Source organism: Pseudorca crassidens, chromosome 3 (genome assembly GCF_039906515.1).
Source record: "Pseudorca crassidens isolate mPseCra1 chromosome 3, mPseCra1.hap1, whole genome shotgun sequence".
NCBI classification, from domain to species: Eukaryota; Metazoa; Chordata; class Mammalia; order Artiodactyla; family Delphinidae; genus Pseudorca; species Pseudorca crassidens.
The window spans coordinates 56,016,187-56,035,781 of NC_090298.1; the positions used below are offsets into that span (position 1 = coordinate 56,016,187).

A 19,595-nucleotide genomic window follows, 5' to 3' on the forward strand; every position below is an offset into this window, starting at 1 on the left:
ATGTTCCGCAGGGCACGCCTTAGCGTGAAGCCCAATGTCAGGCCTGGAGCAGGCGCCAGGGGCTCCACCGCCCCCAATCCACAGCGTGAACGAGAGGCTCCCAGGCCGCCGGAGCCTGCAGCGGCCTCTGTCCCAAAGCCAGCGGAATCCACAGATGTGCCCCCGGTGGATTGTGGGGAAAAGGAGCTCCGAGAAAAGACTCCCAAGAGCAGGTAAGTACTTGCAGAGGGGAGCATTTTCATCTGCCCCGCCTCTCCGGGCGTGTCACCTGGAAGCTGAGCAAAGAAACTTTACCGTAGAAGTACCCCCTCGCTTGTACTAAGCCTGACAGTTGAGGCCGAGGAACACACTGCCAACTGTAGTTGGTCCCTCTAACCACGGTGAGGCAAGTGTGGATTTTGTTACAGCGTGTAGATTCTCGGGGAGGCGACCATGTCTTCAAGTGGTGGTGGGAGGAATCCAGGTCTAGCAATCTTCAAGAAAATCCACACGTGGTACTATTCATTAGAGCATTTAGATTACCGCAGTTTTCATTCTTTTGGAGTACTTTACGGGAGTAAGTTGTTTTTTTTAAATCTTGAAAACATTTTTTTTTTTAAAAGAAGAGCAGTGTTACTTTGATTCTGCTGATTTATGTCAATGGAAAGGAACTGGTTACTTGTTTTGATTTGAGGGTGTGCCCCTTTAACTATGGTGACCATGTTTTCTGAACAGAAAAGCATGTGTCATGTACCACAGTTAGATTCAGGATTCTTCTACTTAAGTTAACAGTTTATGGACTTTGCCCAGGCAGAATGTACTCATCTGCAAAATGGGGATAATGTAACTCTTTATTGTGGAGATTAGAAATAACTGATATAAACTGTCTTGCACGGGACATGACAGAATAGTTGCCTACCTTTAGGTGTTTAAAGGTGATGGAGCAAAGTAGTTAAAGTTAAGACATGTTGAGCTAATAATGGCCTCTGTTTTTATACTATAAATGTGAGGAAACCAATGAAAATCAACCCTATTAAATAACAGTGAGATGGTATAAATTTATACTGTGACAGGAAGGTGACAATTTTATTCTTTTCTCTTTTGGCTTGGCTTCTGTTGACCTCAGCTGGTGCTTAGTATAGAGTATTATTTTGATAGCTTAATTATGCTTAGTAATTTCCAAGTTTCTTACATGAATTTGTTTCAGAATTTCTCCCAACAGTGGAATAGAAATACCAGTTACTGTTAAATTAATAAAGTTCACAGAGATCCTGTTAACTTCATGTGAATGTATGATTATTGATAATTTAGTAAATTACTTATTCTGTAGTCTTGAGACATTTAAGCTCAAGGATATTGCTTTCTTAGACTTGACATTTAGGGACTATACTTGGTTTTTTATCATGTGTTTCCTTTTTTTTTTGGTGGGTCTTTGCTAATTGTAAAAATCCATAGGGTATATGTTCTGTCCTTATGCATTCATGTTGATTGGGTGAAATGCAAATGGCACATGTATCACATTATAAGGGCTGAGATAAGAATTTAAATTGGATACTTTTTGGAAAAGTTATTCTATAGTTTAGGCATTTTTTCACTTTTATATAAAACTAATCATAACATATGAAAAAAGTAGACTGCTTTTAATTCTTGACTTACACCCTCTTAATTTGCTTTCAGGCCATTCCTGAAATATTTATATCCAATCTGAATTTGGATATGTAATTTGAAGTGACTGAGTACTTTTTTTTTTTTTTTTTTGCGGTACGCGGGCCTCTCACTGCTGTGGCCTCTCCCGCCGCGGAGCACAGGCTCCGGACGCGCAGGCTCAGCAGCCACGGCCCACAGGCCCAGCCGCTCCGCGGCACGTGGGATCCTCCCGGACCGGGGCACGAACCCGTGTCCCCTGCATCGGCAGGCCGACTCCCAACCACTGCGCCACCAGGGAAGTCCCTACTGAGTACTTTTTTTGAGTGAAGAGTTTATTTTGATAGCTGAATAAGTAGAGTTATACCTGACAAAAGATAAATGATTTTTGCCTCAAACAGAATTTGGTTTGATTAATGTAGCTAAATGAATGTCTTCAAATACTGCAATACAAATATTTCAGAGGTTTGATATTTTGTTTGGTTTAACTGATCTCAAGTTGATAATTAAAGTAAAATGCCAAAAATTTAGATCACTTTAGAAAGTGTCAATGTGGATTATAAACTTAATTTTAAAAAACAACTCTCATTTAATGGTGTACAGTCTGTAAAAATACTGAATCACTATGCTGTGCACCAGAAACTAATATAATATTGTAAATCAACTATATACCTCAATTAAAAAAAATTTTTTTTAGAACTATCAAAAGAAAAAAACCTCTCAGTTATCGAATAATTCAAATTAGGCAAATTAAGCTTTGTTTTGTAACTTAGGTTTTTTTTGTTTGTTTTTTGAGGTACCTAGCATGAGCATAAAATTATGTGCTATAATGTTCTTAGGGATTTGAAGTTTGAAAAGGATCATCAGTCTTCATTAGAATTCCATATCTGTTAAAAAGATGTACTGAACAAAAATTTTATTGCAACCTCTGTTGAAGTCATTGATTATTAATAATGAGATTTTGCTCTTTTGGGTTTTTGTCAGACTAGTTGTTAAGGCTCAAATATTTAAAAGAAGATCCATGGTGCCCTTATTTTTTTCTTTTAAAATTTCAACAGTGATGAAAAGACTGATGGTGGGAAGGATGTTGAAGAATCCAGTAAATCTTCCTCTACTGTTTCACAGAGAAGAAAGCGAGTATCAAGTACTTTTAGTCTGGTTAAACCTAGTGTCAGTGTTCCTTCAGAACCTCATCCTTTATCTACAGTTAATCAAGAAGCTCCACAGCCAAACCCTGTTCCAACAAAAGAGAAACAGCCATGCTCAGACAGATACCGAATATATAAAGCCCAGAAACTGAGAGAAATGTTAAAAGAAGAATTGAGGAAAGAGAAGGTATGGTAGAAAAATCAGAATTTTGACTGTTGCCTGCTAGATTTCTGTTTTTATGTTAGGCATCATTTGGAGGAAGAACAAGCATCTGTAGCATTTTGATGAGGGAAACAAAACCAAGTAACATCCCTCATGGTAATAGAATATCCCCTTTTGTTTGTTTGTTTGTTTGTTTTTTGGCTGCTGGATCTTTCCCAGCCAGGGATTGGACCCGTGCCCCCTGCAATGGAAGCGCAGAGTCTTAACCACTGGACTGCCAGGGAAGTCCCAGAATATCCCCTTTTGTTAACAGAACGATTGAGAAGCACTATAGAGTTAATAAGCTATTTTTTCCACGATATTAATTTTTGTATATTTTTTTCATCTATATCTTTCATTGTTTTTGGCGGAGGCCACAAATAGAAGTTTTACATGTGTGCACACACATATACAGATACGCCTACAGATGTATTTATAAACTAAACCTTCAGTGAGATTTTTCCTGAAGATGTCCAATTGACGCAAGTTATATTCATTTGAATTAAGACAAGTGTAGTTGAGCAAAATGAATTGGTGATGTTTTCTAAATTGACAAATTTAGACTAGTGTCTAGCAAATAGTAAGAGCCCGACAAATGTCAGCTCTTATTATTAATTTATAGAATGCCCTCCTTTTTTTAACTAAGAGGAAGGCACTTATCTTGGTGCTTTTTTTTTTGGCCGTGCCGCACAGCTTGCAGGATCTTAGTTTCTTGGCAGTAAAGCATGGAGTCCTAAGCACTGGACTGCCAGGGAATTCCCCCTTGGTGCTTTATATTCGTTATCTCGTTTAAATATCTCAGCTGTGCGAAGTGGCTATCACTATTTACACAGGAGGAGGAGGAAATAAGCTCAGAGAGGTTGTTTGCTTTGTGTCAAACATCAGTGGAGGATATGGGATTTGAATTCATATCTTCTAAAATCTAAGCCTCTAAAAATGTTCTCTGTTTTTTAGAATCTGCTTAGTTAGATTTATTTGGGGGAATTAAAAATTAAACATTTGCTTCAAGATTTTTATAAAATATACAGAATTCCAACTCACTACAGGGCAAATAAAAGCTATATATAAATTTTCAGTACACTATTGTAGTTAGTCAGCATCAGTAAGCATGATTTTATACATTGAGCTTTTATGCAGTCCCAGTCACTTTATTTATTTATTTATTATTTTTTAGCTGTGCCACGTGGCACACGGCATCTTAGTTACCTGACCAGGGATCAAACCCCGGCCCCCCTGCAGTGGAAGCCTGGAGTCCTAACGACTGGACCACCAGGGAAGTCCCAAGTCCCAGTCACTTTAGTGTTTTAAAACTCCTTTATGTGCTACAACTTTTTAATATAAGTTTATAAATTTTTTCCTCAAATTAGGCATAATTGTGATAGGAATAATCTTCAAGCATTTGCAATGAATACAGCAGTAGGCTGTATACTTAAATATATACATGTAAAATTCTTCTTTTTTAAAATTTTTTAAAATTTATTTTTATTATTTTTATTATTTTTATTTTTATTTTTTAAAATAAAATATTTTTAAAAATATTTTTATTTTTTAAAATAATATTTTTATTATTTTGGACTGCCAGGGAATTCCCCTAAAATTCTTCTATATTTATAGAAGCGTATCTCTGTGTGTTTGTGTATCTAGAAGCAATGGAAAAACAAATATGCTGTAAATGAAAGTCAGAGGCCACCAGATCGGTCCAAAATGACTATGAGAGACTTCATATATTACCTGCCAAATAACAATCCAATGACGTAAGTAAACTTTATTTCTATTTTACTTTCTTTGAGTATATAGTGATTTAAGTAAGTATCACTTTTAAAGTATGGTTTCATGTTTTCCAACATGTTGACAAAATTTATAGCACATATGATGTCCTTTGGATAAGAATTTTATAACAAAAATTAGTGCTATTTCGGACTTCCCTGTGGCTCAGTGGTTAAGAATCCGCCTGCCAATGCAGGGGACACAGGTTCGATCCCTGGTCCAGGAAGATCCCACGTGCCGCGGAGCAGCTAAGCCCGTGTGCCACAAATGAGCCTGCGCCCCAGAGCCCGTGAGCCTGCGCCTCAGAGCCCGTGAGCCACAACAAGAGAAGCCCATGTGCCTAGAGCCCGTGCTCCGCAACAAGAGAAGCCACTGCAGTGAGAAGCCCGCGCACCACAATGAAGAGTAGCCCCCACTCGCCGCAACTAGAAAAAGCCCGCACACAGCAATGAAGACCCAATACAGGCAAAAAAACCAAAAAAACAACAAAAAAAATTAGTGCTATTTCAAGTAACTGTTTTCTTGGGATGGTAAAGATGCCCTTTACCTCTGAGATTAAAAAAAAATTTCTTTTGTTTTATTACCGAGATGCAGTAAAACCAACTAAACAACTTTTCTCTAATCAAGTTTGCCATTTACATTTCTTACATACTATAAGGTGATCTAAAGGGGTGATCTTATTTTTATATCCTACCTCCTCGTTAAGTACAGTGACATTTGATTAACAAATCCTCCAAGAACAAAGCTTCTTTAGTCAAAGTTAGCCTGGGGAGGCAGAGAGTTTATAATAAATCTCCTCACTGTGTTGTTGATGGTGTAGCAGGTGGATGTAGGAGTAATGGCATATTTTCAGTGTAGTCTTTTTCAGGCTCAGTACATCTTTGGCTTAGTTAAGAGAAGAGCCAGAAACCTAGGTTTTGAGTTGTTTGACATCTAGGAGTTGGAAACAAGCCACTTAGGTTGTTTCATGCCTTCACTGAGGAATTAGAGGGAAAAGTATTCCCTACTTAGGGCCTAACAAATTATTTATATTGATGACAAAAGTTTTTGACTGAAAAATGGAGTGTTGGACCACACCATCATTAATGGTAGTGTTATGGTATATCATAAAAAAATTGCAAGTTAAAATTATTTGCTTCTTCCTCAGATAGAATTGACAAAATGTAAATTACTTATTTATTAAAAGGTATGTTTTGACTTGTGTTTAATAGTTCTTCACTGGAGCAAGAAAAGAAAACTGAAAAATCATTGACACCAGTCCAGACAAGAGAGTAAGCATCTCATCTGTTTTGAATATATTCTGTTATGGGTAAATTAAAAAAAAAATGAAATCAGGGCTTCCCTGGTGGCGCAGTGGTTGAGGGTCTGCCTGCCGATGAAGGGGACGCGGGTTCGTGCCCCGGTCCGGGAGGATCCCACATGCCGCGGAGCGGCTGGGCCCGTGAGCCATGGCCGCTGAGCCTGCGCGTCCGGAGCCTGTGCTCTGCAACAGGAGAGGCCACAGCGGTGAGGGGCCCGCGTACCACAAAAAAAACCCCAAAAAAAACAAATGATGCTTCCTGTTTTAGTTAAATTACATGTGATAGGAATTTTTAAATGGAATCACAAGAATAAAAGTTACTGCTTGATTTAAGTCAACATAAAAGCCTCACACTCCTTGTATATTACATGTATAAATAGAGTTATGATTTTAAATTAAAGCGTTTAGAATTAAAAAGGGTTTTGTTTCAGAATAATAATATTCACATGGTACAAAATTCAAAAGGAACAAAAGTGTACTGAGAAAAGTTTTCCAACTTTGTTTTCCTGCCGTCTAGTCCGTCTTCCTGGAGGCCACAAATGTTACCACATTTTTAACTTATCTTTCTAATTCTAGTCTATGTCTATCCAAGCAAACATATAGTTTTTTTCTATTTCCTCCTTTTTCTTTCCCCTTCCTTTTCTTTTTTTTTAAGCATTTTGTATACACTTTCCTTCAGTAGGTATAGTTTTGTTTTTTGTTTTTTGTTTTTTCAGTAGGTATAGTTTTGATGCCAGTTAGAGAGTCTCTTTTTGTGTTCAAGCCTTCACTGTCATATATTAGTTTATTCCTAAGAAATCCCTCCAAGAGACCTCCTAGGAAGTTATTGTAGACTTGTAATTCAAGGTAGGGAATTGTGGAAAATTAGCAGAAACATTGGGACTTTCTGGTTGTTGCTTCAAGTAACAATCATTAAGTAATGATTACTCTTTTTTTCTTTTTTCCACACCGTGTGGCTTGCCGGATCTTAGTTCCCCAATCAGGGATTGAACCCGGGCCACGACAGTGAAAGCGCCAAGTCCTAACCACTGGACTGCCAGGAAATTCCCCGTAATGATTACCCTTTCTTAGAATCCACATTGTTTTAAAGCAGAACTCACAAGCTTCAGAAATAGGTTATGTTTTTACAGATTTATAGGTTATGTTTCTTTCAATAAGACCTTAAGGAGATAATGTAATTGAATGGAAAGTATATGGAATTTGGAGTCATTATTTGGAAAACTGTTTGGCTTCTTGGTCTGTTCTTACTATTGTGTAATCTAGAGCAAAAGTAATTTATCTTCTCCAAGTTTCAAATGGGCATGAAAAACTAACCCCCAAGGGTTGTTCTGAAGAGGTAATAACATGATCTGGAAACTAATGCTGTAAGGGTTATTTTTGTTAATTCCATGCTATTGGACGGTTTACTCTTATACTCTGTTGAGATAGAAAAGATGAGCATTTATTTCTCTTCAATAGAGTAAAGACTCCTATTAAATGCTACTAGATAAAATTTGAGAAAATCTTATAACCATGGCCTTAACAACACATAGTATTTTCAATTAGGTTATAGGGAAAGTGGGAAATAGCTAGAAGGTTGAAAGTGCAGTAATTTGTTTTAGAAGTTCATAATGTTCAGGGAATATTTCACATAGCTGTATGAATTAACCTACCTTTACATTTGGTAGGCAAGAAGGTAAGAGTACTCCTGATGGTGAAGATAATGAAGAAATAGAAGAGGAGATGGATGATGGGCCATTGCTGGTTCCTCGAGTAAAAGTGGCAGAAGATGGTTCTATTATTTTGGATGAAGAAAGGTAAGTTAAAAAAGAGAGAGAGATAGATTGTGGTTTTATGAGAACAAATGAGCTTTGTCTAATGAGACATTGAGTCTCTGTATTTGTCACTGTCACTTAGACTCTAATGTTTATATTTGCATAATGGATGTTATAAATAGAAAGATGGGTTACATTCATTTATAATTTTCAGAAATTTTTATAATGCTGTCCTTTATATGAGAAGATGGTACTACTGACCTGCCACCCACTAACCTACTACCATTGTTTTACTAATTTTACTGGTAATTGAGATGAGCTATTGAACTAATCACATGATGTCCTCCACTGAGAATATATTTCGAAGATTGACTCAGCCTTGATGTCAATATTCAAGCTACGTATTATTAACTAATACCATATTCTGATGTGTGGTGTTAACTATTGAAAATACAATGAAACATAGGTTTAACATATTTCATGATTTTTAATTGACTTTCTGGCTTAATTTCTTAGTTATAACATTAAATTTCTCAAATTTGGCATTGTGGAATTTAGTTGTCTTTCCAATGTGTTTTTTTTTTTTTTTTTCTTATGTGTGTTTTTAAAAAAAGAAGATAAGGGACTTCCCTAGTGGACCAGCAGTTAAAACTCCGTGCTCCCAATGCAGGGGGCCCAGGTTCGATCCCTGGTCGGGGAACTAGATCCTGCGTGCCGCAACTAAAAGATTCTTGCGTGCCACAACTAAAGATCCCGTTCGAGGGTACGAAGATCTGTGTGCTGCAACTAAGACCTGGTGCAGCCAAATAAATAAATATTTTAATTTATAAATTTATTTATTTGTTTTTGGCTGTATTGGGCCTTTGTTGCTGCACACAGGCTTTCTCTAGTTGTGGCGAGCGGGGGCCGCTCCCTGCTGCGGTGCGTGGGCCTCTCACCATGGTGGCTTCTCTCGTTGCAGAGCACGGGCTCTAGGTGTGTGGGCTCTAGGCGTGCAGGCTTCAGTGGTCGCGGCCCGTGGGCTCAGTAGTTGTGGCTTATGGGTTCTAGAGCACAGGCTCAGTAGTTGTGGTGCACGGGCCTAGTTGTTCCGCAGCATGCAGGATCCTCCCGGACCAGGGATCGAACCCGTGTCCCCTGCATTGGCAGGAGGACTCTCAACAACTGCGCCACAAGGGAAGCCCCAAATAAATATTTTTAAAAATAAAAAAAGTTAAATTAGTAAGGAAATAAAAAAGAGGGATGGAAAGTCTTCTGACAGTTTTATTAGTAATAAATTGTTTTATACTATGTAAATTCTATGGTAAACGTAAATGTAATGCTATTAATGATAATTGTTTTTGCATATTGTTTCCACTATTTGGTGATGATGATTTTATTGGTAATTAAATTCTTAAAAGCATATTTAACTGCTTTGTGTGCAGGAATATAAAATGTAAATATAAAATGCTTATATTTCGCAGTATCCCCTGTTGGGTATTGCATGATAAGATAATATATATTAAATATAGGGGGCATGCAGAAGTCAGTAAAAAACAATTATTTAGGTGGCCTAAAGATATTTTGTAAATTTTATATTGCTGTTAAGGATTTTGAAAAAAAGTTGACATTTCTTTTTGCTTCCTAGAGTGAAAATCTGCAGATTCTTGGAAAATATGTGTACTTCAAATGTATATTATACTTTTGATATGATTTTACCATGGTAAATTTCAAAATATAGCTATTAAAATCTCACTGTTTGTTTCCTTACTTGTTTTTCAGTTTAACTGTAGAAGTTTTAAGGACCAAAGGCCCCTGTGTTGTTGAGGAAAATGACCCCATATTTGAGCGTGGTTCTACAACTACATACTCCAGCTTTAGGAAAAACTATTACTCTAAACCATGGTCAAATAAAGGTAACTGATTTTCATTTTAAATTGTGTAGATTATTTATTGGAAATAAGGTGAATTATTTTCTCGGTTTCTGAATTAAACCAGGTCTCCCCTAAGTAAAAAAAAAAACAAAAAAAAAACAAACTAGCAAATTTTTTTCTCTAGCTAGTTTTATTGGCACCTTTCCCCTGCCCCCCACGATGGGACTATACCTCTGACTTTATCTTAGAAATCTTTTGAGGAGTTAGCATTATGGTCATTTTGGCTGGAATATTCTTTGTCAAATCCCTGTACAACAAATACCATTTTAATGAAAAATGAACAATATTTTTAATGCTCCTAATAATGTTCTACCTCAGTATTGTGTAACACAGTCTTAATGATAAAAAGTACACAGTTAGAAAAGTATATATTACCTATTGCAAGCTGTTGCTTAGTACTTACTTTTATTATAAAAATAATAGTTTATTTTGGGAAAAAATTCAGACACAACAGAATAATACAGAATGAAAAGAAAGATTCACTTCCTTGACTTCCCCAATCCTGTTCTCTTGAGGTTACTTCTATTAGCAGTTTCTTGTGTATTTTTCTAGCTACTTTCTTTCACATACTACTTAGAACGTCTTAGTTGCCTACATAACAGCAGTATTATACTGGTTATGACTGACAGTTTTCTTCAAGGCACTTGAGACCAGATAGGCAGAATGTCTTTCTAAAAATTCCAGCTGCTTTGGTTTGAACATGCAAATTTCTTAAACCATGTTTCTATATAAAAGTTTAAAGAAGGTGTTTATAGATCCATGAGGTTCCTTGCAGTAAAATTGAGATATGTCTATGTACGTGTATGTAGATATATATTTCTATGATAAAAGATTTACTGGACTTTAATAAAAAACTTAAGTACTGTCAAATTTATTTTTAACTCAAAATATATACTTCGGTAAGATTTTTTTCCTCTGAAATATTTAGAAGATTATTCTCAGTCTTTCTAAATCTTTTACTTTTACAGAAACAGATATGTTTTTCTTAGCCATCAGCATGGTAGGAACTGACTTTTCTATGATTGGACAGCTTTTTCCTCACAGAGCAAGGATAGAAATTAAGGTAAAGTAAACCCATTATGTTTGTTGATCGACTAAAAATTACTATTTTTTTAACCTTTGGTTGAAATGTCAGTCCATCCTTTTTCACTACTGTGTTTTTGGTACATCTGTCCTTCTTTATAGCTCAAAAAGTAATGTAGTATTTCTCAATTCTAAAATGAGTACAGGGCTTCCCCGGTGGCGCAGTGGTTAAGAATCCGCCTGCCAATGCAAGGGACACAGGTTCAAGCCCTGGCCTGGGAAGATCCCACATGCCGCGGAGCAAGTAAGCCCGTGTGCCACAACTATTGAGCCTGCGCTCTAGAGCCCGCAAGCCACAACTACTGAGCCTACGTGCCACAACTACTGAATCCTGCATGCCTAGAGCCTGTGCTCCGCAACAAGAGAAGCCACTGCAATGAGAAGCCCGTGCACCGCAACAAAGAGTAGCCCCTGCTCACCACAACTAGAGAAAGCCGGCGCGCACCAACACAACCAAAAATAAAAGAAACAAATAAATAGATAAATTTTAAAAAATAATAAAATAAAATGAGTACAATCTCTTTAACCTCAGTATTATATTTTCTTATTTATATTTTCCTATTTCTAAAATGGATTTAAGGGAGTACCAATAAAGCCAGTGAAACTAAGATAAAAGAAGAGTTAGGTAATGAAAAAGGTAGATAAATGTACCAGAACTTTTGGGTTAAGGGTATATTTTGAACACAAAATATATCTCTGAATTTCCTAGGAAGAGAACATGCTGAGTTATATAGTTCTCAATATCTGGTCTAACTGTTGCTTTCCTAGGCCACCTTAACTTTGGGGGCAACCAGTGATACTATTTTTCTTTTTTCCAGTGATACTATTAACAACAGCAATGATGTTAATCAATTAGTGCTTTAATATGCCTAAAAGAATGATCTTTCTCTATCTTATAGTTCCTTTTGTTGAGAAACTTCATTACAAGTTTCCTGGGTTGGAGTGCATTTGAGTGCACACCATGTTGCTCTAGTGCATTTCTAATTCATAGTGAGATTTTTATCTAACCATGGGCTTTTTCTTTCATTAATTAAAGGACCATTAAGAAAGATTTTTTTTTTTCTTGAACTAGACTAGGCATGGACTGATTTACTGGGAACCAGTGTACAGTGTAATAGTCATTCTATTTCTGCAAAAGATGAGGGATTTTTTATATTCTTTATGTTCCTTTTCAAATGTTGATCTCTGATATAAGGAGAACAGAATGTTAAAGTTCTGTGAAGGCTAGAAGTTGATCGTATAGGGGAGCCCTCATATGTGACTAATGATAAGTTTGTCAGTAGACTATTTCTTTTAGAAGCAGTTTAGACTCTTCCATTAAAAGTTTAGTGTAGTCCCAGCAGGTCTTTGGGCAAAGTATAGAAAAGTAAAAATGGACTAGTGAATTACATCGACTTTCAATTTTTTTAAAAAAATTTATTCATTTTATTTTTGGCTGTGTTGGGTCTTCGTTGCTATGCATGGGCTTTCTCTAGTTACGGTGAGTGGGGGCTACTCTTCGTTGCGGTGCACAGGCTTCTCATTGTGGTGGCTTCTTTTGTTGCGGAGCACGGGCTCTAGGCGCGCGGGCTTCAGTAGTTGTGGCACATGGGCTCAGTAGTTGTGGCTCACGGGCTTAGTTGCTCCGTGGCATGTGGGATCTTCCCGGACCAGGGCTCGAACCCATGTCCCCCTGCATTGGCAGGCGGATCCTTAACCACCGTGCCACCAGGGAAGTCCTTGATTTTCAAATTTTGAACCAACCTTGTATTCTTGTGATAAATCCCAATTAGTCATACTGTATTCTTCTTTTTATATGTTGCTGATTTTTCTTATATTTTCTTGAGGATTTTTTGCATCTTTGTTCATGAGAGTATTGGTTCATAATTTTCTTTTAGTGTCTTTGTGTTTTTGGTACCAAGGTTATGGTGGTCATAGAAAATGAGTTAGAAAGTGTTCCCTCTTGTTATCTGAGAAAATTTGTTTAAGATTAGTATTATTCCTGCTTTTAATGTTTGATAGAATTTACCAGTGAAACCATCTGGGCCTATGGTTTCCTTTGGAGGAAGGGTTTTGATTATAAATGCAATTTCTTTAATACATACAGGGGTATTTATAGTTTCAGTTTCTTCTTGTGTCAGTTTAGATGCTAAGTTGTTGAATTTATAGGCATAAAAATTTCATACTATTCACTTACTATTTTAATGTTTGTAGGATTTATAGTGATATATCTCATTGATTAATGATTTTTCTTTCTCTTTTCTTTTTTCTTGTCTTGCTAAAGGTTTTTGACTTCCAAAAGTCTTTTAATGAGCCAGCTTTTAGCTATGTTAAGTTTTCAATTGTTTGTGTATTTTCATTGGTTTTTAAAAAACTCTTTAGCATTTCTTTCCTTCTTCAGGCATACCTCGTTTTATTGCACGTCACAGATACTGCGTTTTTTTTTACAAATTGAAGGTTTGTGGCAAACCATCTGCATTGTCAGATGATGGTTAGCATTTTTTAACAATAAAATATTTTTTAATTAAGTATGTACATTGCTTTTTTTAGACATAATACTATTGTACACTTAATAGACTACTTCACTGTAATGTAAATGTAACTCTTGTGTGCACTGGGAAGCCAAAAAAAAAAGAAAAAAAAACCTGTGTGACTTACTTTATTGCGATATTCACTTTATTGCAGTGGTCTGGAACTGAACCTGCAATATCCTCAAGGTATGCCTGTATTTACTTTGGGTTTAATTTTCTCTGGTTTTTTCTAGCTTCCTTAGATGAAAACTTAGAACATAGATTTTAAACCCTTCTTTTTTAATGTAGACATTTAAAGCTATACATTTTCATCTAAGCTGTAAATGTATCCCATAATATTGATACACTGTTTTCATTATCATTCTGTTAAAAATATTTTCTAGTTGCCCTTATGATTTCTTTTTTTAAAAATTTTAATTAATTAACTATTTTATTTTTGGCTGCATTGGGTCTTCGTTGCTGCGTGTGGGCTTTCTCGAGTTGTGTTGAGTGGGAGCTACTCTTTGTTGCAGTGCACCTGCTTCTCATTGCAGTGGCTTCTCTTGTTGCAGGGCATGGGGTCCAGGCACATGGGCTCAGCAGTTGTGGCGCATGGGCTTAGTTGCTCCACGGCATATGGGATCTTCCCAGGCCAGGGCTTGAACCTGTGTCCCCTGCATTGGCAGGTGGATTCTTAACCACTGAGCCACCAGGGAAGTCCTTCCCTTGTGATTTCTTCCTTGACATGTCAATTGTTTAGAAGTGTGTTTAATTTCCAACATTGGGACATTTCTAAATATCTTACTGTTATTGTTTCTTTGACATTCTGAATGTCAAAGGACATAATCTGTAAGATTTCAAGCTTTTTGAAATTTGTTGAGATTTATTTTAAAACCTATCATACTTGCAGCACTTCTTTGGTGGTCCAGTGGTTAAGATTCTGCACTTCCACTGCAGGGGGTGTGGGTTCGATCCCTGGTCGGGTTATAAGATCCCATATGACACACCGCATGGCCCCCAAAAATAAATAAGTAAAGCCTATCATACTCTCACCTTGGTCAGTGTGCACTTGAAATGAATGTATGTTCTGCAGTTGTTGGGTGTGGGGTCATCTAGTTCTGTCAGTTACTGAGAGAAGAGTTGACACATCTAACCACAATTACAGATTTGTGTTTCTCTCTTTAGATTGATCCATTTTTTTCCTTTCCTTTTCTTTTCTTTTTTGGCACAGATCATTTATTTTTATTTTTTAAATTAAAGTATAGTTGATTTACAACGCTGTGCCAATCTTTGGTGTACAGCAGTGACTCAGTTATACACATAGAGACATTCTTTTTTTATATTCTTTTCCATTATGGTTTATTATCACAGGATATTGAATATAGATCCCTGTGCTATACAGTAGGACCTTGTTGTTTATCCATTCTAAATGTAATAGTTTGCATCTACCAACCGCAGACTCCTAGTCCATCCCTCTCCCCACCCTCCAACCCCCCAGGCAACCACAAGTCTGTTCTCTATGTCTATGAGTCTGTTTCTGTTTTGTAGGTAGGTTCATTGTATCTACAGGAAATGTTCATTGTATTCCTATGTTGCCCCCGATAAAAATAAAACAAAATGTCTGTTTTACATTTCTGTTAACAACTTAGCTCATTTATGTTTAATGTGATAATTGATATGGCTCTGTTTAAGTCTACCATCTCACTATTTCCCATTCATTCCATCTGTTTTTTACTCATCTTTTCCTGCTTTAAATGGGGTTAATCAAATTTTTTTAGTATTTTATTTGTTGTACCTTTTTACTCTTTACATAATATCCTCTTAGAAGAAGAATTCTATTTACCTTCCATCCTTCATTCTATTACATGTTTTACTTCTGCTTATAAACCCCACTACCCATGAACTTATTTTAGCTTAGAGAGTCTTTTGTTTTTAACGGAAATTTAGTAGATTAAAGAAACTACAGTTAACCCTTGAATAATGCAGGGGTTAGGAGTGTCGATCCTCCTTGCAGTGAAAAATCTGAGTATAACTTATAGTTGGCCTTTCATATCTGCGATTCCTCTGTATCTGCAGTTACGTATCCATGGATTCAGCCAAACTCGGATTGTGTAGTACTGTAGTATTTACTATTGAAAAAAATTCACATATTTAAGTGGATCCACACAGTTCAAAGTTAGGTTGGTTGTTCAAGAGTCAACTGTAGTCTTTAATATTTAGCCACATGTTTACCATTTCTGATGCTTTTCACTCCTTGTAGTTCTGAATACCCTATCTGTTGTTGAAAAATTCTTTCAGCTTTCATTTTTCTGAAAGACTTTTTTGAGTCTCATTTTTGCTAGGTATACAAGTCTGGTTGGATAGTTTTTCCTTTCAGTGCTTTTAAAATGTCATTCCATTGTCCACTGGCCTCCAGTGTTTCTGATGAAAAGTCAGCCATCACTCATGTCATTCATGTCATGAATTGCTTTTCTTTTTTGTTTTTAAGGTTTTCTTTTTTTTTCTTTTTTTTTTTTTTTTGCGGTACGCGGGCCTCTCACTGCCGCGGCCTCTCCCGTTGTGGAGCACAGGCTCTGGATGCGCAGGCTCAGCGGCCATGGCTCACGGGCCCAGCCGCTCTGAGGCATGTGGGATCCTCCCGGACCGGGGCACGAACCTGTGTCCCCTGCATCAGCAGGCGGACTCTCAACCACTGCGCCACCAGGGAAGCCCGGTTTTCTTTTTTTTTCAATTTATTTTATTCAAGTATAGTTGATTTGCAGTGTTGTGTTAATTTCTGCTGTACAGCAGAGTGATTCAGTTATACATATATATGAATTGCTTTTCTATGACTGCTTTCAAGATTTTTTCTTTAACTTTGGTGTTCAGCAGTTTGTTTATGATTTGCCCAAGAGTTGTTTTTTAAAATGTTTTTTCTGCTTTGTTCCCTGCTTCTAGTACTCCGCTTACCTGTGTTAGTTTGCATGACATTGTACTACAGATTACCAAAGCTCTGTCCATTTTTTCCCCCAGTCTTTTTTCTTTATTTCAGTTTGGTTAGTTTCTGGTATCATGTTTATAAGTTCACTGATCCTGTCTTCTGCTATCTTCAGTCTGCTGTTAAGCCCATTCAGTGAATGTTTCATTTCTGATATTATACCTTTCATTTCTGTGATTTCACCTTGGTTATTTTTCTTAGTTTCCATTCCTCTGCTAAGATTTCTGTATCTGCTCATTCCATATTTTCCTTCAAATCCTTGAACATATAACAGGTGCTTTAACTTTCTTGTCTGCTAATTTCAACATCAGGGTCATATTGGGATCTGTTTCTGTTGACTCTTCATTTCCTTGACTGCCTCACATTTTCCTGTCTTTTCTCATGTCTGTGAATTTTTTTTTTCAGTTGCATGTTGGACATTGTGGATATGTTGCACAGTGTCTGGATTATGTTTGTTTTTATTTTGTATTTTTTTCCTTTAAAGAGTGTTTAGTTCTAGAAGGCAGTTAATATATTGCCAACTCTCCTTCTTCTTCCCAAGGCTTGATTTTAGGCTTTATTAAGACTGGTCCTTACTCTAGGTTTCTCATCTGAACTACAGAAAATAATTTGTGTTACTGTTTTCTAATTTTTTCTAAGGGTGGTCATATTACACCATTCTAGGTGTACAGGAAAGAAGGTGATTCATTACATGTAGTATATCCCTTAGGGCATTAGGGCTTATTTCTCATGCTAGAACCTCAATTGAGAAAGGCTACTCTAGGGTGTGATCCCTGTCTCTAAGTGGTGGTTGTTCTGGTGTCTGAGGTGAATGTTTGGATGTTAACAAAATCTTTCCATTCATGTGGGAAGAACCCTGTCATCTCACTATGTTACGTGACCTCTAGTATCGTCTTTTTGCTCCTGTCCCTGAAGTAGCTGTTCTCCACTAGAGCTTATGCTCTGGGCATATGGAACCCAGACCAACAGCCTATGGGATACTGCTACCAGGCTTGTGAGACTCCTCTTTAAATAGCTGTCTTCTCTGTAGAACCCTGCCCCTAAAGACTATCTACTTCCTCAGCTCAGTAGGATCTCTGTTCTCTATTTGGCCTTTTTCTCTCTTTCATTGGTTAGGAAATTTAGCCCAGGCAGACAGCCAGTGTGAACGTTGGTACATCTTTTGTGTTTCCCTTCTCTCTGGGATTGTGGGATTGTAGTCTTGCTCTGCCTATTGTCTAGTGCTTGAAAATAGTTGATGCATTTATTTTGTTTGGTGTTAAAATTATTTACGTTGGGTTGGATATGTGGAAAAAGTTCGTTACCAGTTTTTGTCAGGGCCAGAGATGGAAATTATGGGATTTATTTTATAATTGTGGAATTTTGCCTACAGTGGTTCCTGCCTATGAATTCAATGATTAATATCCGGGAATTCCCTGGTGGTCCACTGGTTAGAATTCTGCACTTTCACTGCTAGGGCCTGGATTTGATCCCTGGTTCAGGAACTAAGATCTCACAAGCTGTGTGGGGTGGCCAGAAAAAAAAAATGATGAACATCAATACATTCTTCAAAAATATTTTAACTTGTTCTGGATTATATTCTCAATGAAGTAAAATATGATGTAGCAATGTTTTAGAATTGAATAATGCCTAAAGCCTACTGTTATTTCTCTCAGGATGTTTAATTTAGTAATTGTAGTCTGTCACTTTTTATGTGACTTTTGTTACATGTGGACCTGACTTTTGTTAACTTTTGAGGAAATGTTTAAAGAATAATATGATCTTTTAAGGGAGAAAGATGATCTTCCTTGAAAACTTCTATACTACTTGGTAATAAGTTTTATGAGGAAAAATGAAGAATGGAATAGAGGGATAATCTGTAGGTTGAAAGATGTTAGTCACATGAAGTTTTAAAAAAATAGGAAAGGCTAAATTATAGAGCTTAAGGATGTACGCTTGGATGATAAACAGTGAGGAAATGTAAGAAAGTGATTGCTTTAAAGTCAGGTTAGGACTTCCCTGGTGGCGCAGTGGTTAAGAATCCACCTGCCAATGCAGGGGACTGTGTCCCTGGTTTGATCCCTGGTCTGGGAAGATCCCACATGCTATGGAGCAAGTAAGCCTGTGTGCCACAACTACTGAGGCTGTGCTCTAGAGCCTGTGAGCCACAACTACTGAGCCCATGTGCTGCAACTACTGAAGCTGGAGCGCCTAGAGCCTGTGCTCCACGACAAACGAAGCCACTGCAAGGAGAAGCCTGTGCACTGCAGCGAAGAGTAGCCCCCACTCGCCGCAACTAGAAAAAGCCTGCGCGCAGCAACAAAGACCCAACACAGCCAATAAATAAATAAATAAATAAATTAATTAATTAATTAATAAAAAAATATAAAGTCAGGTTAGTGGGTAGTTTCTTTTGGAGGGAAGAACGGGGCCATGAAGAGGTTCTTTATTTTGTGTGATTTTTCTTTTTTTTCAATAAAACAATTTTTGTATTTTTAATAAAAGCTTTCAGACCACTGATCTGTAGAAGGGAGAGATTGGCTGATCGTTCCCTCCTGCAGGGTGTGTTTGTGTATGTGTATGCCCTCAGACTTTCTAATGACCTTAGGATGCATTGAACCCTAAACCTTAACCATCTCCATCTTAAAGGAGGTAATCTGGAGTGGAATTGGGAATGGGGCTCTTTGGTGCTCAGAAAAGCATGAGGAAATGTTCTTAATATAAAGAAGTTTCTAAACATAAACTTGGCCTGCTTCAAAATTTTGCTTAGTTGTTTCTTTACAGTTTCCCCTCCATGCCATTAAAAATAGAATAATAATGTAAGAGGTTTAACCTGATATGAATATACTAGTTTTTAAAGAGTTAATACTGGTTAGCTTAATTGATTACTGTTTGATCTGTTTCCACGCTAGTTGACTTTATTTTTTTTTCTATCTTCTGTAAATCCAGTTTTCATTGCTAATTCATGTTATTGATCATAAGGAGGAGCACAGAGCTCAGTATAAATCTTTCATTTCTATTTTTTAAAAGCTAAGGGTTTAAGTAACTCGCCTATTAGCAAAGACGTATTATTTATTAGAGAATCATATGTTATTATAAGAATTTTATTTTGATGCTTTTTTTAAGACATAATCTGCACTTGTTTAATGGGAGAAAATTACCAAAGAGTTTTTGTTTTGTTTTGTTAACAGAATAAATTTAAACGTGAAGAGAAAACAAATGGATGGAGAATAGACAAAGCATTCCGTAAGTATTAAGACCTCTTTCACAAGGAATCATTTGGAGATTCTAAAAAATGACCAATGTTTTGTCTTTGGTTCCAGTGTGTTTTAGATTTGTTTCATCCCTATATTGTCATAG

At 36.9% G+C, this 19,595-nt stretch overlaps 1 protein-coding gene across 3 annotated transcripts in view; it reads left to right on the plus strand.

Moving 5' to 3' along the window:
- Positions 1-19,595, plus strand: part of BDP1 (B double prime 1, subunit of RNA polymerase III transcription initiation factor IIIB) — an 87,991-nt gene continuing 68,396 nt past the window's right edge. For all 3 annotated transcript variants that reach the window (XM_067730933.1, XM_067730934.1, XM_067730935.1), the window contains exons 1-8: positions 1-212; positions 2,682-2,958; positions 4,618-4,727; positions 5,952-6,011; positions 7,708-7,836; positions 9,556-9,689; positions 10,676-10,770; positions 19,427-19,481. In XM_067730933.1, coding sequence (XP_067587034.1) covers positions 1-212; positions 2,682-2,958; positions 4,618-4,727; positions 5,952-6,011; positions 7,708-7,836; positions 9,556-9,689; positions 10,676-10,770; positions 19,427-19,481 — 1,072 coding nt within the window. The remainder of the gene's footprint in view (positions 213-2,681; positions 2,959-4,617; positions 4,728-5,951; positions 6,012-7,707; positions 7,837-9,555; positions 9,690-10,675; positions 10,771-19,426; positions 19,482-19,595) is intronic.